Source organism: Mizuhopecten yessoensis, unplaced genomic scaffold (assembly GCF_002113885.1).
Source record: "Mizuhopecten yessoensis strain PY_sf001 unplaced genomic scaffold, ASM211388v2 scaffold11143, whole genome shotgun sequence".
NCBI lineage: Eukaryota > Metazoa > Mollusca > Bivalvia > Pectinida > Pectinidae > Mizuhopecten > Mizuhopecten yessoensis.
Genome location: NW_018408901.1, coordinates 446,836 through 468,364, shown reverse-complemented (window position 1 = coordinate 468,364; position 21,529 = coordinate 446,836). Strand labels below are relative to the sequence as shown.

The window sequence follows — 21,529 nt, the reverse complement described above, 5'->3', positions numbered from 1 at the left end:
TCATTTAAACATCATTTTTGTCATTATTGTTTTTTGTGACGTCACGATGAATTAGATGATCGAGTTACGGGTTACATATCGGATCAATATTTGATGTTGTTATATAATTAAACTCATCTGCCAGACCATATGCTAACAGTAAAGTATATGAAGTCAGTTGAAAATATTTTAGTCAGATGTGAGTATAAATTGAAGTTTTTTTTCAAAAGTGCTATCTTTAAAACAAATACGGTAGAATTACTCTATAAATCTAGTACGCTATGTTCCCTATCAGACGAGATTAGCAGACTACGCGGATTAATGTCTTAATCCCCAGTCCACGGACAAGGGTCAAGCTAGTATATTACACGCCCTGAAGGTGCAACTGTGTGAAGTCAGATCAGTTATACAGCGAGCATTTAAAGACGACATTAGGATTAGCCCACGTTTAGTACCCATATCCAGTATAAATGACATTGTCAAATATCGAAGTATTTAGTATTTTCTATTTGCCAATAGATAGTAAATATGGCATTTATAGTCTCAACAAAATTTTATGACTTTCAGATGATTTGAAGGAAGAAAGATAATAGCTGATAATGTACGGTTACTCTTTTTTAGGTGCCCGTTAGCGCAGTGGCATACATCTCTGTACTAAGTAGTTCATTGATGCGTGACCGCCACGCCCAGTGGACCACAGAACATTGTTAGAGTTGTCCCCGTCGTATACACCATCAATTGATGCATGAAAAGCAGGCCTCCCGTCACTCCGAACAAGCGTTCCCGTGCTGGGATAGAGGTTGGTTGATTGGGGATAGGGGTCGGGGTGTATGGGTCAGGGAGGTCTGTGTTATCACCTCATAATTGAACGTTGTCCTTTGAAGGAGGGACTTATATTTAGTACATACAAACATATATTTACTCTATACAGCTTCCAGTATGTGTTACGTTCCTTTATCAGTTTTGGACGTGTGGGTTCAGGATTATTGTATATTTAGAATTTCTTTATTGTGCGTTACCAGAATTTTACACTGCCTTGTTTCAATTCGAGGACATATCGTAGTGACCGCCCCCCCCCCCCCCCCTCCCCCCCCCAACACAAATTATACTACTTAAAAAGAAGCATTCACATGTAGTACATACAGTAGTCAGGGGCGGATCCAGGATTTCCTAAAAGGGGGGGCCGAAATGTTTTTCTCAATAGTCAACGGTGTGCAGCCCGAGCGCATAGCGCGAGGAGGGGGAGGGTACACACCTCTCCCCGTAAGGGAGTTTTGGGGGATCCCCCCCCCCAAAAAATGTGATTTCTAGAACGTCTCAGAAGCGATTTCCCGTGTTCTTAGGATTGTTTTTATATTTAACTAACAAGAAGAAAAAAACATATTTTAAGTATGGCCCAAATACTTTTTTTGTGTACTGGAAAGAAAATTTAAGTTTCGGTTCAAATTCTCTATCAACAGCGTGTTTTAGAAGTCAGATGGTATTATTATAGGGGCAACCTGGTGATGACAAATGTATGAATCCACAGGGGACTTGTTCATTATTACCTAATTTGGCGTCCCGCCCGCAAGGGGGATACGAGAGGTCCACCGTCAAAATATAAATCTAGTCTTCAGACATTGTACGTTTGTCGTACAAAAGAACAAATATCACCATAACATCGTTGCTGTTTAATTAATGAGTTACTCATGGCATCACTAAGTTGGTAAACAAACGGTAAGTTCAAATCAGTGCGATACCCAAGGTCACTAGCTATATACAGGGGCGTTTTCTATGATATTTGAAAGAGGGGGCGCAGAATAAAATCTGTCGCCGAGCGGAGCGAGGCGAAAAAAGTTTTGGACCTTCTTTTTGCTAAAAACCATAAAATAATTGTGAAATGCACTAATGTAACGGTTCCTGACTTGGAGCATGTATATTTTATAGTTGAAGTGTCATGGTTTGACATTTTTTTATCAGAGTATGTCTTTAATTAATGAATATGATAAATTGCCATATTTAATACAATATTAGCAGATTACGATAAAAAAAATCTTTTTTTTTTGAAAATGGGGCGTACGCCCATTACGCCCTCACCTGGACCCGCCCCTGATATAGTCTCGCGTTTTATAATTGTTGACTAACTCACTAGTGTAGACAATGATATATCTGAAATGTCCACGCTGATTAACTCATGTAAGGGCGTGCATATTACCAACGGTGGTACATTTGCTAAGCTATCTGGTTAAAATGTTACAACTTAGAAGGCACATACGCGTCACCTTTAAATTTAATTTAAAATTATCATTCTTGTAAGTACAGCATATCATCTCATTCTGGTACGTACAACTTATTACTACGTACACAATAGTATGCTGTGTGAAGATACTTTCTTGTACGTACACGATGGTAAGCTATAAGTACCACAATGAGATATTATGTTGTACATACAAGATAGTTAAACAGTTCCAACAATATATATAATACCAAAATAATTGAATGGATATGTTTAGTCGATTATACATAATATTGTCAGCCGAAAAAAACCTTTATCGTTCTTGTATAATGATATGATTAATATCGCCCGGGCGGTTAGGAAGGTTACAATAAAAAGTATTAATTTTCAGATCATCTATAACGAGCGGTCAATAATATAATTATGCAACTTATGCTAGTATATTTCCGCCGAGCGTTGCAAGTTGCAACTTGGGGTTTTGCGGAGGTGGTAAAATAAAAAAAAAAACACTTTAGGGTCAAGATACAAAGTAGACGAGCGTAGCGATGCCAACAAATATTGTTTTAATAAAGAAAATATAGTAAAAATATCAGATAACGGGTACACCCACAATATTTGCTAGGATGCCGTATGGGATGTGTGGGGCGTGGCCCCAGATTTTTTTTATACAAGCTCCGTGCATTATTTGATGCATTTAAAAATGTTAATATGTTTCCATTCCCGGCCGATCAGACCATTATGGGCCGGCCCGGAAGAAGTCAGTCCGCCGCCAAAAGGTGGGGCCGGGGCCGGGGCCGGGTGTGCCCCCCCCCTAAATCCGCGCCTGGTAGTTTAAACGTTATTTTAACAGTATTATTGAAGTTTTACATCTCTATATGGTTCAAATTCCTTGATTGAATTTTTAATCCCTTTCTTAGTCGAATTTCAATTCGTTTAACACGTTGCGATTTACGGCTCTCATCCGTTTACAAGATCACGTACATTACACACACATATATATATATGATGTGTAGTATAGAGTAGAATATTTAGTATTACCGTATACATATTTACCTAACTTCCTAACTAGCCAAACTCCTTACAATGTAACACCAATTTCAAAGTCATCTATTAACACAAAATGCTGGTCAAAGCTGTGACGTATCATTCAAAAAGGAGATAATGCGGACATCGAGGAGCCTGCAAACAGGCTTATGGGCACCTTTTCTATCTTAAATGCACGATACGTGTTCATTAAAGATTAACATAGATCAATTATAAGCTCATTGAAGCCAGATATGCTGCCCAAGTTTGAGGGAAAGAAGACAAAGTGCATGAATGTGAGGAAGAATAAAATGATGAAGCTGTTCTTGTTTCAAGGTCGAAGGATGGGAAATCCCATTTTCTGCGAATCACCCATTCAAGTATCTGCGGAAGTGACTCCATGGATCATTAATGTTAAAATGTAGAAAATGTAAAATGTACTGTTTTTTGTGGATATCATCAACTTCGATATATACGTAGTACTCTAATACGGACAGACCCATCGAGGGGTTCGGGAAGCTCAACAAAGTCCTCGGAGCTAGAAGGCACCACTTCTCTAAAAGCTGTACACATGGAACTGTACCTTTAAAATTGTGTAATAAATACGGTATGGGAGAAATGAAGTGCACTGCATCATGCAGCTGTCCCGTCCTTCTAGGCCTCACCGGTGATGCTACGTTGTAGGTGTAGAAAAGTTGGAAATCACTTCCTACTCTAGACTAGTACGACTTTTGATGTTAGATGAGGATCCGATAACGGTTGGAGAGCTAGGTTGATCTATTTATAGCTACTTGTATAGATGGCTTGTAGTTCCAGCTTCTTTCTTCAACATTGGACTTTACAGTCAAACACCATGCAGGTGTACATGTACGTGTGCAGCTCTAATTGTCATTTGTTGTCGAGTGAACCTGGGTCACCAAGAATAGCAAATAATAATCATTGACAACATCAGGCGTGCAGTGATCTCGATAAATGGAGGCTGAAAATGGTCTGCAGTGCCGTTTGTTGAGCTGGTCCATGACAGTCTCAAGTACCGAAACCTATTCATGGAGACTTACCAGGACAACAAAGCATGTGGAATTCACACTTTGTAAATATGAGAATGCACATACAAACGTTAAAAGGGGAGCATGGTTCATATTCCGTCTTTTCGTATTGCAGAGTTATCTGGTCTTGTGAGCAGGTATTGATTGTTACGTCATTAGTTTGTGTGAGAAAATTACTTCGTGTTTTCAAAAATTTATGACGTTACTCTCACAAACAAATGACGTAACAATTAATACCTGCTCACAAGAGCAGATAACTCTGTTATACGAAAAGACGGAATAGGTATCCGGGTGAAAGAAACGAAAATACAGGACAGTGTACTTGATCTAATGAAGCATGGACAAAAATGAAACCTACGAAAAGTAAATTATTAGGAAAGAGCTGTGGCGCTAGAACTAAGAATTAAATTACTGCTGTGGTCAGTATATGACGTCATACAGTCACCAGCGAACCTGTGACGGTAAGTAAATATCGAGTTATATGCTACACGAAAGAAGAGGAAATATTGATTAAGGCATGTTCAAATATAATGCATGCAATATATTAAAAGCAAGAAAGGAGTTTCATATATAAAATACCCTTGCGTGCTTCCACCAACAAGAGTAAGTCATATAAGTTGAAATGACTCTGTCCATAATTGTTTTAAGTTAACTAGAGTTTACATTTTTAAACTGTGATGATGTAGAATGCTTTATAAAGTTATATTTTTTACTTTAAGGTTGCCCCTATTATAAGGGCGTACATGCTGGTTGCTTACGATGGAAGGGGGATAACTCTTACAAAACCCGACGCTTTACTTCCTGTTCAAACCGAAAGTAGACATTCCACAGGTGCTACCGGTAAGTCAAGCTTGGAGTTTATATGTACTGTTATTGTTCGATTGATGTCCTTTTATATAGAATCTGTCGGACATTTTTGATTTTTGGTCTAAACTGAAGACGTCAGGTAGTATTTTGGATTTATTTGAAATATTGTTGGCAACATCAGATATACATGATGTATACAATTAACTTCAGGCACACCATGTTATATTGCGTTATGCAATCATATAGATAACAGTTATACCATATCTCCGTTAAGCTCTTCACAAACACAGGGACTGGATACATAAGATATAGACTTTACGTAGGGTATGTTATATATCTATCTTTATAGTACGATTATATATACATGACCTATCTGTTTTGTCATGTCCCTGTGCTTGCAATAGACCTGAAGAGATGTTTACATCTTCAACTAGTCAAATATATGGATCGAGGTCTGCTTTACTGCCGAACTCCTGTCATCTCAGGAAAAGGAATGTTGTGTGGTAGATTCGTAATTTCCTAAAAGTGAAAGTAACACTACCACCATTTGTTTGTGTCGTGTCCCTGTGCTACGTTGTAACTTGTCACATATCATCTGAACATCAATCTACATCTACAACTATAGGTAAAAATGCATTATTTTCATATAATGGCAGCACATTTCAGCTTTCCATCTATGACCTATTTCCTAGCTTTGATGAATAGGTAACATGGCCGAAATATCTCGGATTGTTTTTACAAGGAGTTTTATGGTATGGTGCTTATCAGTTGAGAAAGCCCAGTACAAAATTTATTGATATTCGGGTTGATTTCTCCTGCGTAGTTCTGATATTGTTTGGGAAGCTAGATTTAATCATGCCAGTGTATCGGGAACAAACAAAGAGTCTTCAGTTTGGTGTACTTCCTTGTGCGTTTGTCAACAACTGTGTGTACATATCTCTTTCCACACGCCTCTCAGTAAGAGGTACTTGACAACAGGAATATTTATCTATATCTTTTCGTTCAAAACGTTCTTTGATCACGGTTACCTTGATATAACATTGAATTGAGGAAAATAAATCTTATCGTACAAGGAAGTGATATTTATTTTTTATCTTTGTGGAGTTTTCGCCTTTTCTGTATATCGAGGTGTACCTTGTTCATTTTATACTTTCAGCGTTGAATGCGTTATGGATGCGTTGGATAGGGAGTTTGATCATTGGCTTGGCAAATCACCCTCTAATGAGGACATCATAGAAGTATTGGAAGTTTTGGAGAAGAAAAAAGTAAGTACATGTACATCAGGTACATTCTTGAAACCGTTATCATGCTCAAGCATGGATTCTGTGCTCAAACCAGCTTTCTTGTAGCTCTCTTAAATCCTGTCACACGCTAATAAAGTCCAGTGTAAACATTTAACAAAATAATAACACACGTCTCTCCAAGATTCTTCCAAATTACAGTCAAAATGTTATTTTTTCATTCATTTTATCACTGGAACAAGAAATAGGGCTTGAGCACAGAATCTGAGTTTGAGCATGAGAACGGTTTCATGAATTCGGGTCCTGGTATGAATAGAATGCCTAATCTTAATGGCCGCACTACACGTGTCACAGACATTTAGAAACAAAGAGATGTAGACATATACAGCAAGACTCTTAATTATGATACTTTGTGTTACATTATTGACTTTGAGTACTCGCTACCCTTGTTACTACTAGGACGTAACACCATGAACAGCAACAGCACTTAACTCGTTAACTTGTAGAATTTATGTGATGGAGGCCCTATATACTATTGTGGGTTTTGAGTCGCGTATACAACCTTACGCTAATGACGGTGAGTTATTTATACCTTTCATTACTATCATGTGTTTGCATAAATACCATGTATGGCATTGAGTATTTTGTACTTCGTGTTATGATGTTGACTTTGGTAACATGGTTGTCTTTTTGTAAACTTTTTCACATTGTTAACACTGAGTCGTTTATACTCTTATCACAATGTTAACACTGAGTCGTTTATACCTTTATCACAATGTTAACACTGAGTCGTTGATACTCTTATCACAATGTGTACACCAAGTCGTTTATACTCTTTCCACAATGTTAACACTGAGTCGTTCATACTCTTTCCACAAGGTTAACACTGAGTCGTTTATACTCTTACCACAATGTTAACATTGAGTCATTTATACTCTTTCCACAATGATAACACTGAGTCGTTTATACTCTTTCCACAAGGTTAACACTGAGTCGTTTATACTCTTTCCACAATGTTAACACTGAGTCGTTTATACTCTTTCCACAATCTTAACACTGAGTCGTTTATACTCTTATCACAATGTTAAAATTGAGTCGTTTATACCCTTTCCACAAGGTTAACACTAAGTCGTTTATACTCTTTCCACAATATTAACACTGAGTCGTTTATACTCTTATCACAATGTTAACACTGTGTCGTTTATACTCTTATCACAATGTTAACACTGAGTCGTTTATATTCTTATCACATTGTTAACACTGAGTCGTTTATACTCTTATCACAATGTTACAATTGAGTCGTTTATACCCTTTCCACAAGGTTAACACTAAGTCGTTTATACTCTTTCCACAATATTAACACTGAGTCGTTTATACTCTTATCACAATGTTAACACTGTGTCGTTTATGCTCTTATCACAATGTTAACACTGAGTCGTTTATATTCTTATCACATTGTTAACACTGAGTCGTTTATACTCTTTCCACAATGTTAACACTGAGTCGTTTATACTCTTTCCGCAATCTTCACACTGAGTTGTTTATACTCTTTCCACAATGTTAACACTGAGTCGTTTATACTCTTACCGCAATTTTCACACTGAGTTGTTTATACTCTTATCACATTGTTTCCACAATGTTAACACTGAGGCGTTTATACTCTTTCCGCAATGTTAACACTGAGTCGTTCATGCTCTTTCCACAATGTTAACACTGAGTCGTTTATACTCTTTCCACAAGGTTAACATTGTGTCGTTTATACTCTTATCACAATGTTAACACTGAGTCGTTTATACTCTTATCACATTGTTAACACTGAGTCGTTTATACTCTTTCCACAATCTTCACACTGAGTCGTTTATACTCTTATCACAATGTTAACACTGAATCGTTTATACTCTTTCCACAATGTTAACACTGAGTCGTTTATACCCTTATCACATTGTTAACACCGAGTCGTTTATACTCTTTCCACAATGTTAACACTGAGTCGTTCATGCTCTTTCCACAATGTTAACACTGAGTCGTTTATACTCTTTCCACACTGTTAACACTGAGTCGTTTATACTATTTCCACAATGTTAACACTGAGTCGTTTATACTCTTTCCACAAGGTTAACACTGAGTCGTTTATACTCTTTCCACTAGGTTATCACTGAGTCGTTTATACTCTTTCCACAATGTTAACACTGAGTCGTTTATACTCTTTCCACTAGGTTATCACTGAGTCGTTTATACTCTTTCCACAATGTTAACACTGAGTCGTTTATACTCTTTCCACAATGTTAACACTGAGTCGTTTATACTCTTTCCACAATGTTAACACTGAGTCGTTTATACTCTTTCCACAATGTTAACACTGAGTCGTTTATACTCTTTCCACAATGTTAACACTGAGTCGTTTATACTCTTTCCACAATGTTAACACTGAGTCGTTTATACTCTTTCCACAATGTTAACACTGAGTCGTTTATACTCTTTCCACAATGTTAACACTGAGTCGTTTATACTCTTTCCACAATGTTAACACTGAGTCGTTTATACTCTTTCCACAATGTTAACACTGAGTCGTTTATACTCTTTCCACAATGTTAACACTGAGTCGTTTATACTCTTTCCACAATGTTAACACTGAGTCGTTTATACTCTTTCCACAATGTTAACACTGAGTCGTTTATACTCTTTCCACAATGTTAACACTGAGTCGTTTATACTCTTTCCACAATGTTAACACTGAGTCGTTTATACTCTTTCCACAATGTTAACACTGAGTCGTTTATACTCTTTCCACAATGTTCACACTGAGTCGTTTATACTCTTTCCACAATGTTAACACTGAGTCGTTTATACTCTTTCCACAATGTTCACACTGAGTCGTTTATACTCTTATCACATTGTTAACACTGAGTCGTTTATACTCTTTCCACAATGTTAACACTGAGTCGTTCATACTCTTTCCACAAGGTTAACACTGAGTCGCTTATACATCTTCCTCAATGTTAACACTGAGTCGTTTATACTCTTTCCACAAAGTTAAAACTGAGTCGTTTATACTTTTATCACAATGTTAACAGTGAGTCGTTCATACTCTTTCCACAAGGTTAACACTGAGTCGTTTATACTCTTTCCTCAATGTTAACACTGAGTCGTTTATACTCTTTCCACAATGTTAACATTGAGTCGTTCATACTCTTTCCCCAATGTTAACACTGAGTCGTTTATACCTTTATCACAATGTTAACACTGAATCGTTTATACTCTTATCAGATTGTTTCCACAATGTTAACACTGAGCCGTTTATACTCTTTCCACATTGTTAGCACTGAGTCGTTTATACTCGGTCCACAATGTTAACACTGAGTCGTCCATGCTCTTTCCACAATGTTAACATTGAGTCATTTATACTCTTTCCACAATCTTAACACTGAGTCGTTTATACCTTTATCACAATGTTAACACTGAGTCGTTCATGCTCTTTCCACAATGTTAACACTGAGTCGTTTATTCTCTTTCACAATGTTAACACTGAATCGTTTATACTCTTATCACATTGTTTCCACAATGTTAACACTGAGTCGTTTAAATTCTTATCAACATGTCAATATTGGGTCGTCTAAAATCCCACAAAACGTAGTTCTATGTGAGTTATTTATTTCCTGTGTTACATTGGTTACTTTGTTGATTTTATGATGTTGATGTATAGTTACTTTGTTTATTTTGTCTTTAGGAAGAAACATTCAAGCAGCTAGAGGGAATACGTGACCATGAAAAAGATGAAGTGGCGGCCTTACAAGCTAGGTAAATAACAATAAGAGAACTTTTAGTAATTAATATATTTATTTATAATTTATCAATTTATTTATTAAACTCGGTATCCTGATACAATTAACAGGCGGTTATGATGCAGACTAATCAATATAGAGTGGAAAGGTGCGCGAAAGTATTTTTAAATGTTCTCATTTAACTACTTCTTTCACAATTGCTGATAGGTGTAAATATCAGTGTTCTTGGAACGACATTGTTGAAGGCATTTGGACGCGTTGTTTAACTTTCAACACTGTTTATTTCAGTAAGATTTACATTTATATTACCTATTACGAGTTAAATGTACCGTCCTGAACTACTTTACTAGGGTAGTAATGATTCGTGACATTTACTTAAACCTTTAGGATAATACCAAATTAAAGGACTTACTAAAATTGGCACGAAAGACTTATTAGGAAATGGGCTGTCACTTTAGGGCTTAAAACCCGCGGAGTCGAGCAAATCTGATTCGGTTGTTTGGATCGCGTTAGTGACCATGGCGTTTTGTCTGGTATCTTTTTGGAAGAATGTTACTTGAATCATAGAATTATCATATTTGTTTAAGTACAAAATTTCGTGGATACTTGTTACCTTTGTTACTGTATTATTATCAGAAGTCTAAAACATGCTAAAAAAGTGCGCCTAAAAGTGCACAAATTTTAAATACTTTTTAGGTACGGTTATCCACAAGTGCAGTGCCATTAGCAAATGATCTCATAATGAACGCAACATGACGTTTGCATGTCTATTTATCGGGGAAACGATGGAAGAAGCGACATACGAGTGGAAAACTGAGCAAATATATGTGCTAAACATGCAAAGAAATTAACGAAATAGTATTTAATAGTGATCCATCGCGTTAAAAAACCGGCAAAATAAGTTACTGTTAGTGAATGTAAAACTCGCAGTGAGGGGCTTTATGATACAAAAAATCCAAGATTCACGAAGGTACATCTAAAAGTCAGAACAACAAGAAACATTAATACAAACATAAATTGAAATTTTCAAATAAAAACTATTATTCTGTGTTTCCGGTTATCCGCGTACATTTTGCCGATATGTTTTTCGACTGCGGCTTTTTTGTGGCTAAAAATTAAAAACCCCTTTCCTTAAAACGATGCATTTGTACAAATTGTACGAGGTCCTTAAATTTGGTATTAATAACTAGTCTTATGTGCAAAGAACCGATCACACGTTTATATATTTTAGAAATGCACTTTATCTCCACTGGTGAGACTGCAAATATAAGGAATAACTGCCTATTTTTGGTCTGGTTTGAGGTGATCATAGACGTCTTTGCTCAACTGAATTTGTCACCTCATAATCTGACCAAAAATAGCTAGCTATTCCTTTAATATAATATTCTTAACCAATGTTATATCCTTTGTCAGAAAATACTGTACTATAACGTTATCATTTGAGGTACAACCTTGGACATACCTTGATCTGAAATATCTATACACTGAACAATACAGTGAACAATAGATATATTTGTATATATACTGTAATTACTTCAGTTTCACGGAGGAATATTTTCTTGATTGTTCCGTCAACGACATGTTTGCAAAGGTTTGAATTTGCAAAGGTTTGAATTTGCAAAGGTTTGAATTTGCAAAGGTTTGAATTTGCAAAGGGAACGCGACAGCTTTATGTTTCTTGGACACTTGTGTCTAAATATTTAGTTGTAAGAGATCGCTTTTCGCAATTGACTCCAAAATAGAAATATCTCTAAATGTAAGAGATCTATGGAAATCGAACCCCTTTAATAATTCTTAATATTTGTAAGAATACATTTCGTAACCTTTAGTTAGGGCTTTTCACTTTTTGTGAAAAGACCTATTGTTTTTGTTATGTTTTTTATAATTATTGTTATTCTACACAAATCTTTCACAACCTTTTTCTCCTTAATGACAGCAGGTATATGTTTGATATTTGAAATGTTGTAGGTCATGGTCTGAAGATGCCATTGAAGTATTTTCAACTTCATAAAAAAAATCGATATGGCCGCCATGATCTATAAAGTGATTTTTTAAACCTTTTTTAAAACAGCTATATCTCCTTAAATATAAATTGTACTGTGTTTTTGTTATAATATACTGATAGAATGTGGTCGGAGCTAAATTTGACCCATGCCATGTAATCAGGAAAAAGGTCAAGTTTAAATCCTCGCCATTGGGTCAAAGGTCACCTATTTTTTTATTTTTTTTATTTTTTTATTGACTGAAACATTTTTTTAAAATTCTTTTAGTAATCGATAGAATATGGCCATCCGATCAATTTGATATATTTTTCTGAAACATTTCCCGTTAACTTCATGTGACGTGTTCGTAATTACCTTTGATCTTTTTGAAAAGCCGACAATATATTTACAAACTTCAACGATCTTCCTCTCCAATTCTGCCATTGCAATATTAACCACAATTGATACATGTATTCCTCTGGGGGCCCTCACGAAGTGTTGTTAATTTTTGGAGCGACTAGAATTTCAAGATGGCCGCCACGGGCTCCGATTGGATTATAGCCTATACCAATATATTTCGCTAACGATATCAAGCAGAAAGTTGATTATTCGATATGATATAGGATATGCAAGGGCAAACTTTTTCTGTCATATTGCTTTAGCAAATAATATCAACTTTCGGTTTTCGGTAGGGGTCAAAGTTGAAAAGCACAATATTTGGTAACAGTTTTGAAAACAATCTTTTTTCTTAAGTTCCACAATGTCTTAAGTCTTGATAATTGATATGTAAGATGTAAGATCGACTGTCAAGGTCACTAAAGGCAAACGTTTAAAAACTTATGGCATCTGATTGGCTGGGACATTTTCCACTTCTTCTCAAGAACGATCGCGCCAATTGACTCCTTACTTGGTACATTTGCTCCCGAAGAGATCCCAAACAAGTGTTGTTACATTTCATACCAATTCAAAATTCAAAATGGCCGCCCTGATATCTGATTGACTGAGATATTATTGACTTCTTCTCATGAATGTCTGCAACTTAAGACCCCTATTATATAACGATAAATCTTTATGAGGTTCCAAACAAGTGTTGTTACATTTCATACCAATTCAAAAATCCAAAATGGCCGCCCTGACATCTGATTGACTGAGATATTATTGACTTCTTCTCAGGAATGACTGTAACTTAATACCCCTGACGTATTACAATAGATCTGTATGAACAAGTGTTGTTACATTCGGTACCGATCAAAAAAATCCAAGATGGCCACCCTGGCATCTGATTGGCTGGGACATTTTCGACTTCTTTTCAAGAACAATTGCACCAATTGACTCCTTACTTTTTACAATTGATCCTGATGAGGTGTTAAATAAGTGTTGTTACAGTTCATGTTAATCAAAATACCCAATATAGCCGCCCTGCCATTTGATTGGCTGAGACTGAGTGCTACCAAGTGTATGCACAAGAATGACCATCAAAGACCAACTTCCGGTTTTCGGTAGGGGTCAAAATTCAAATGCAGTTTTTTGGGTAATAAACTTCGACAAGCTTGTCTTGGGTTGTTTAAGGTCTAGAGTCTTGATATTTCATATGTTAGCTGCTTGGATGTTTAGCTACATGTATGAGGCCAAATCAATCCTTACAGTGAAAAGCCCGTCAAATTGTAAGCCAACAATTTCTAGTTTATTTTTGCTTTATTAATAGGTTAAAGCTCCTTCGTGGAGTGGAAAAAGAAAAAAAGACAACTGATTCCAGCGCAGGTTCCACGCCTATACAACAATCAGCTCGCAATCTCAGTCTCGCTCGTAGTAGTGTTGTCAGCAACAATCCATATGTGGAGAAAGACGAAAACGGTGTATTAAGAAGAAATACATCCAATCTATTTCCGGAAATTGTCAAAGTAATTGTTTTCACTAACATATAACATGCTACATTGGTAAGCCATATGATCATTCCTTTATTTGAAATGCTTCGTAAGATTTGTATGTATTTAGATTAGATTAGACTGGTATTTCTAGGCTTGATGTTCAATTATCACTCGTTGCATAAGTTTGTTATCTTGACAGTAAAACTAAAACAATTGTTTACCTAAATGATCCCTGTCCCGCTGCACTGCCACTTTTCCTATATACATGTACAGTAACCTCCTCTTAACTTCCGTGTTGATACAACTGTAGCACATTTGGGCTCGTACACTTCCGTTGTCCAGTTAGCTTCAATGGTTTCAGCAATGAATACAGTTGTTGATTATACCAATTATTTCATCTCCATTATTTTTTATGAACGTCTAGCAAGGTGAGGTTTTCTTTAAAAAAATGATTTATCAAAGCTATAGTTTCGTCGGGAAAATAACTATTTCATTTTTCTGCGGTGTTATGGAGATCTTCAACATCGAGTTTATATTCCAGGCTGTGTTTGACTTTGTCAGAAAAGAACAACGGGAACAAACTGAAAAGATCGCAGCCCTTCTACATGTTGATGAACAAGTAGGTACCATGATATGATGACGAACATGAATACGATTCAATGACAATCTTGAATGCTGACAACCTTATATGTTTATATTATACTGCTTTTGGTTTCAAACTTTTCCTAGCATAAGGGGCATAATTTATACATTAAATATTTTTGTGAAGACTTGAATTAAATGCAAAAATAAATAATGAGACAAATAAAACATATTACAGAATTCAAATCCAAAATTAAATAGAATAACTAATGTAGCCGTTTAGTCACTTGCGCATTGTCTAAAACTACAAACACAGCGTTGAACCTACAAATTAATCCTGTGAGAATACTTATCCTAAATTTACTAGGGACATACTATCAATATCACGGTTCGTTTACCCTCTTGGAATCAGCTTGTCTGTCTGTCTGTTTTTATTTTTGCGTAGTGACAATACCATATGTATTTTTTCCCTCTGAAACAATTTTGTGTTTAGGATATTTTTAAGAGGGTTATGTCCTTTTACATAAATAAACTGACAAAACTTTGTCCGGCTATGCATTTCCTCATTCTTTAATAGATTTCTTTGAAACTTTGTGTAATGACAGTACCATATTAAGTTGTGCCCTCTGAAGTAATTTTGCAATTGGGAACTTTGTAAGAGACTCATGCCCCTTATTGTAAATAAATTGACAAACCATTGTCTTGCTATGCATTCGCTCTATTTTCAATACATTTCTTTGAAATGTTTTGAGTAGTAACAGTACTATATGTAGTTGTGCCCCTGAAATAATATTGTGTTTCAGACCTTTCTGACAGAGTTAGAAAAAGTTCTCTTTACGTCAAAAATTACAAGGAATTGTCCGGCTATGCATGTGCTCATTTTTCAATAAATTGCTTGGAAACTTTTTGTGAAGTGGCAATACTATGCAGAGGTGCCTCCCCTTCTCTGTTGGCCTAATCCTTATGATTTTAACATAACAAGTACTCCTTACAATTTTGTCTATTTACTGTATTATTTTGTCTTATTCCTGCCGATTCCGGAAATTTCTGTCCGTTTCCATATCATTTTATTATAATATCACGAGAACAGTCTTCTCGGCGTCTGAAATAGGCCTAGAAACTGAAGCATAGTTGTGATCACACTTCCTCTTTCTTAAGCGAGGAAATGGCGGGAAAATGTGCTCTTGACGAGAGAGATATAAAATTGATTGTTCAGGTAGCCCAACCCAGAAAATCAAAATGCTATGGGATGAAAAAATTAAACCAAAATACAGAGAATGACATTGCCGCTGTCATTATGCAATGTACGTGTATGCGGGGGTATACTTGTCATCCCCCTAGATAACAACTCTAGGTGTTTTTTTGTTACAGGAAAAGGGTAACATCCTCAACCTTCAACGAACACTTGGATACGATATCGAAAAGGCGTTACTTCAGGTAAATTGGAATCAACGTATTAGCATTTTGTCATCAGTCTTACAGGATCTTGGTAAATATGTTTATCATCTTTATACAACTTATTACCACCTACCGGTAGCATGATAAACCTTCATTAGCACGGGCTGCCAATGTGAGAAAACTCAAGAAGTTAAGAACAACTTGATAACAACTTGGGAATAGATAAAGCCATTTGGGAACGTATACGAAATCTCCCTCGTTCCACATTACCGATGAGGTAGAAAGTGCGCGAAACACGACTGAAACTGCTTTACTCAGTTTATTCCCACATTTTTTTTATGTATCAAAATAACTCCAAAAAGCATTCATTTGATTCCGACACGCCTGTTATGGTCATTAAACACACACTGCAGTAACTAGGAGATAATTTGACCACAGGATGTAGAGTTTAAGTTTGTGAGTTTAGACTTAAATAGGGAAGTCTCGAGGGAGAAAGGTAAATTTTGGTCGAATTGAGAGATTCTCCCTCCTAATAAAGGAGGTTTGACAGCTATGCGAGAGGCCGGGGGTGGACGCGAGGTAGCTTCTCAATTTTATCCACGTGCTGTCGATGCAAAAATAATTTCTCATGTTAAGCCCTGAAGAAACAGTGTGATAATCTATAAATCCGATATGGTCTAGACTTAATTTAAGCTTCCCATCACCATGCCTGTCAAGAACCTTGGCGTATATTTGGATATTGCCTTTTACAAACATGGTCAGGATTCGATTCCCCGATCCGCCGTGAAATGGTATGAAGTCATCTGCCCTATCACGTGTGTTTTCTATGGATTCTCCGATATCCTCCTAAATTTAAACTCTTATGAGAGCCGCTACCATTTGGCAAAAAAACAGTGATTAATTGCAATAGTGTTGCAAAATGAAAAGAGTTTAATTTTTTTTTAAAAATCAAGAACAGGACGTGTTTAGAGCTATGCTCTAGACTTGTTTTTTTTCTCCTTTAAAGTAAACTGAAATGAGGGTTTTTTCTCACTTAGAGTAACTTTCTTTGGCAAAGTATTCATCTTTTACTTTACAATTCCTATACAGCAACATAAGTATCGGCAGTGAATAGGTTAGAGTTGGTCCACTAATTACATATATAAATTATTTGGATTTGAATATTCAAATTATTAACAACTATAATTCGCAATGTGTGTACATGTATAAGACGAAATATAGCTTTGGAGAAAATGAATAAAATGATTATTTCAAAAAAGTGTCGCTGGTAAATTTATAGTCATGCTACTTCTATACCTTGATATTTTCATTGGTAAGTTGCTATAATAAATCTAATGCAGGTATTGAAATAAGAATATGTATGTTTTACACAGTTCATGTCGTAGTTCAGATACCAGGTGTTGTGTCAGATTGATTATCATTTATATGTACCAATACAAGCCTGCATGTGTGTCTTTTAAATTGTCTTATTCTACGCAAACCGAATGGAAATCTCTTCTTTTTTGTGTTCGTGAAGTATTGAATATATTTCTGTACAACTTTTCTAAAATATATTGTTTGCGTTGTGTGACCATTGTCGGTTTATAATAAAATGATGCCGAATGGTTCTGTTTTTCAAATGCGTATATGCAATGCACAGAGTTAAGTCAATTATTTGCTGCACTAACATTCGATTGTAAAAAAAGCATTTTCCGTTCACAGTAGAATAACATGGTTCCAGAACCTCTTTTTTTTCAGAGATTTTTCGACGAAGTTTGGCCGGAAAAGATATGCAAACCTTACTCTGCCAAATTGCCCTTACTAGACCAATCGATGGTTGACAAAGATGGAAAACATGACCAACTGAGAAATTTCGTAGACGCGTGTATTAAGCTTGTATGGCTGATGCTGATGGAAACACCTCCCTTGGTATTCTGTTGGGAAATTTCAAAATCTCATTATCGATATCCTGCAGGTGTACGTGGAGAGTTCCATATCAATGATCGAGTTATCGATCCTGCTATTACTATGATCAAACACGAAAACGGTAAAATGGAAATGAAAAATGTGATCAAAGGTCTTCTTCAGGATGAACCTAGAGAGCAGACACCCATTACAAAAGCAATAATTAACAAGTAATCAAAAATAATACTATATGTACCATGATCAGCTTGTACAGTCAGGTATCACTTCTTTATCGATCGCCGAAATCTGCAGCTGTTGCTTTTCGCCGATAAAACAGTTTGCGAATTTGTCATGAGAGTGCATTCGCGTTGTTTTAATGATTTGAAACATCAGTATATAAGGTTTTAGCAAACAAAAGCCGTCTGCGGGTGTTGGTCTTTAGTCCGATGGCAACCGATAGGATCGCGAGTTCAATGGAAGCTGAACTTGTTACAAGTTTGTCTGATACAGATGAAGTTAAGTACATTTTACATGTAAATGAAACATGTTTTTAACATTTTAAATGTAATTCTATAACAATATTTACTCGGGTTAAACGAAGTTCAGGACATAGCCTAACAGACAAATTTTCTAGGGACATTTTAAATAAACGCTAGTAAATTAGACGGCTCAAAGTAAACACTACCCGCACTAGGAAGCCTTCAATTTGCTCTGTCAAAATAATCATACAAGAAATGGACATCGAAATTTTGAAGGATGCTAATTTAAAAAAAGCAGTTGCAGTTTGAAGCGCAATGTAATTGCAGTTGAAACGCGAGGGTTCGGATGAAATCGATTATACAGACACGATATATGCAGATACAATACAGAAACTGTACTTTATCTTCCTTTTTTTTTTTTTGAGTGTAATGTCCCAACTACAATTATGGTAATTTAACATACAGAAACTATACAGCAGTGTTTCATGCAAAGAATGTTGTCTAAAACAAAAAATGGTTTGACATATAGTGGTTCTTCAACGAGTGATGGTGAGTGACGAGTAATCAACTACCACGAGTCATACGTGTAAAACACTGACATGACAGCTTCAAATGATGGTATACATTGAAACCTGAATTGACTTTCGTATTGCTGTGATATAAAAACTTATTGAAATATCAATTAGGGCAGGTGCATGCTTTATGACATCATAATTATGTTGATTCCAACGGTGTCGAACTAATCCCCATACTTCCTCCGAATTTTTACCAAGAGCGGGCACGTTCCGGTCGACCAATCATCCGACAGCAATAATGGTACAAGTACACATTTATTTCAACAAATGTCATACCGTCCAGGCGCCGAACGTGCCCCGTTCTCACACACACTAGCATATTGACGTTCTCATTGGTGTAACAATTAAATTCAAGTTCTTCGACTTTTTTTTGCAATGAAATATTCTGTATAATAAAACAATTATTGCCGAAATGTGATTTGCATCTGTTTCATTTTTTTCCCGTTTTGAAATATTCGTTGTATATAAACATTCGTGGTTTTCGAGGAGGTGACAGAACCACGAAAATAAACACAATTTATTTAATTGATATAATTGACTACTCTTTGCTTATATGGGAAATCCACGAAAGCTTGTACCACGAAACGATCTAAATGGCTTCAAGCCACGAAGGAAACTAGCCACGAACATTTCATGTTATACAGTATTTACTGTTAAGAACTAAACGGTGGTGCTAAAGGACCAGGAATAAAAACATGTGTAAAAAAGGGTTCTATGAAACCTTTTGATAATGTTTCAAATTAATCATAAATGACCTCTTTCGGGTTGACTATTCGACATGACTATGACAGTGGGCAGTGCAAACAAATATTCTTAATTTCATAACCAAATTCGCTTTTCATATATACTTAACTTATATAAGCTAAATTCTAGGATGAAGAAAAAAAATCAAAGGAATGGTGTCTATAAGGCCCTTTTTTGGGCCCCGGTTTATTCGGATTTTCACCTCCTTATTTTGTTCAAAGATGTCCTATCGTATGACATGAGGCAAAAATTAGGTAAACCTTTGACCAAAAGTGGGTTTTCTTGGGGTACCAAAAGGGGTATGGTAAATCACAAGCATATGTAACAGAATGAAAAATGACAGAAATTCAATCTTCACTTAATGATTGTTTATATAAAACAAAGGATAACGTCACGGGGGGGGGGGGGGTCTTTTTTGGTCATTTTCAATTGAAAAGAAATTTGTTTTCTCAATAATTTCCTTTCTAATTAATATTTTGACTTGAAATTTACACCTTTACTCATTTAAGTAGACTTACATTAATTGCATATTGATTACATACTTTCCTTTTGTTTTATACTGAGTTATGGCTTCTGGACCCATCTCAAATGGCTTTTTCAAATATCTCTAAATTTTAAGTGAATTAAAAGGTACATGACACCCTTTATATGCTATGGTATAAGATATCAATTGTTAGTATTGTATATTATGTATATCATATAATATTTGCTCAACACCTGTGGCTGAAGTGAGTTCCAGGCCCTGATTTGGTTTTTTTACTTATCAAAGTTAACTAACAAATCAAAAATGGCATTTGCCACCACAACTACTGTAAAATGATTGATTTAATATATGAAGTTTGATTTTCTGGTAATTTTAAGTCTCCTAGCCTCAAGGAAAGTATCTGCTTTAATCGTGAAAGTTAATCGATTTCATTGTTTTATCAAATGTTCTGACTATTTCCAATGTTATGAATATACCGGGGCCCAAAACAGGGCATTATAGACAACATTCCTTTGAAGAAGCTTTAGGGACTGCATTCAGTTCGCTCTGTTTATCATATGAGTCAAGAAACGGTTGGAGAATCAAGTACGCGATCGGAATCCCTAAACGTTTTTAACGGCTCTGTCGAAAGAAAAACGGGCGAACGAGTGGATGCAAGGACGTCATATCAGACTGTGTGTTTAATTTGAATTTACCGCTAAGCACATTAAAATCAACCTTCAATCGGGGTCTAATTTAATGTGAGCGATATTACTTTTTGAACATCCGCACTCTAACGGGATCTCGTGAAGATTATCACTAATAGGTTCCATTTTTATCACGGTTCCATTTGGGACGTCCAATGCCATCCTCTATACTCCAGGGGATACGCTCGCTTACACTCTCTTCACCCCTTGAATATGTCATAGCAAAATTAAAGGCACATGAACTGCCACATGATGACCTGCACGAGGAGAGATAGTTCGTCCGGCATATGGTTCTGTTCCCACTGTTCATTCAGCGCCAGATCAATTACCGGTACCCTGTCACTCGCTAGGTTTGTACTCTGCCTCTCAACAGGTACCGTGTCCTTCGCTAGATTGTTGTTTTATCCCTCTCTAGGTACTCTGTTCCTTAATAAATGGGTACTATATCCAAGCTTATAACACTTTCTTCACTAGGTTCTATGTCCCTCGCTATGATGGTGCTATATCCCTCTCTAGAAACACTGTCACTCACCAGGTACATACTCTTCCTCTGTCGGTACTCTCCCTCTCTAGGTACTATGTCCCTCACTAGGTTGGAACTACATCCTTCTCTGGGTAATATGTCCTTTGATATAATGTATAATGACCCTCACTTCGTGTAACTGAAAGTAGACAGTCTAAAGGGGTGTTACAGGTAAGCCACGTTTGGAGTGTATAGGTACTGCTATTGTTCGATTGGTGTTCTTTAATTAAG

At 36.2% G+C, this 21,529-nt stretch overlaps 1 protein-coding gene across 1 annotated transcript; it reads left to right on the top strand.

Moving 5' to 3' along the window:
* The first annotated feature begins 5,946 nt into the window (after window positions 1-5,946).
* On the top strand, window positions 5,947-19,279 carry LOC110466720. Its single transcript, XM_021523431.1, has 7 exons — window positions 5,947-6,034; window positions 6,227-6,335; window positions 10,039-10,109; window positions 13,781-13,976; window positions 14,485-14,562; window positions 15,897-15,962; window positions 17,661-19,279. Exons 2-7 carry the CDS (start codon window positions 6,240-6,242, stop codon window positions 18,039-18,041), a joined length of 888 nt encoding a protein of 295 aa, XP_021379106.1. The 5' UTR covers window positions 5,947-6,034; window positions 6,227-6,239; the 3' UTR covers window positions 18,042-19,279.
* The last annotated feature ends 2,250 nt before the right edge of the window (window positions 19,280-21,529 follow it).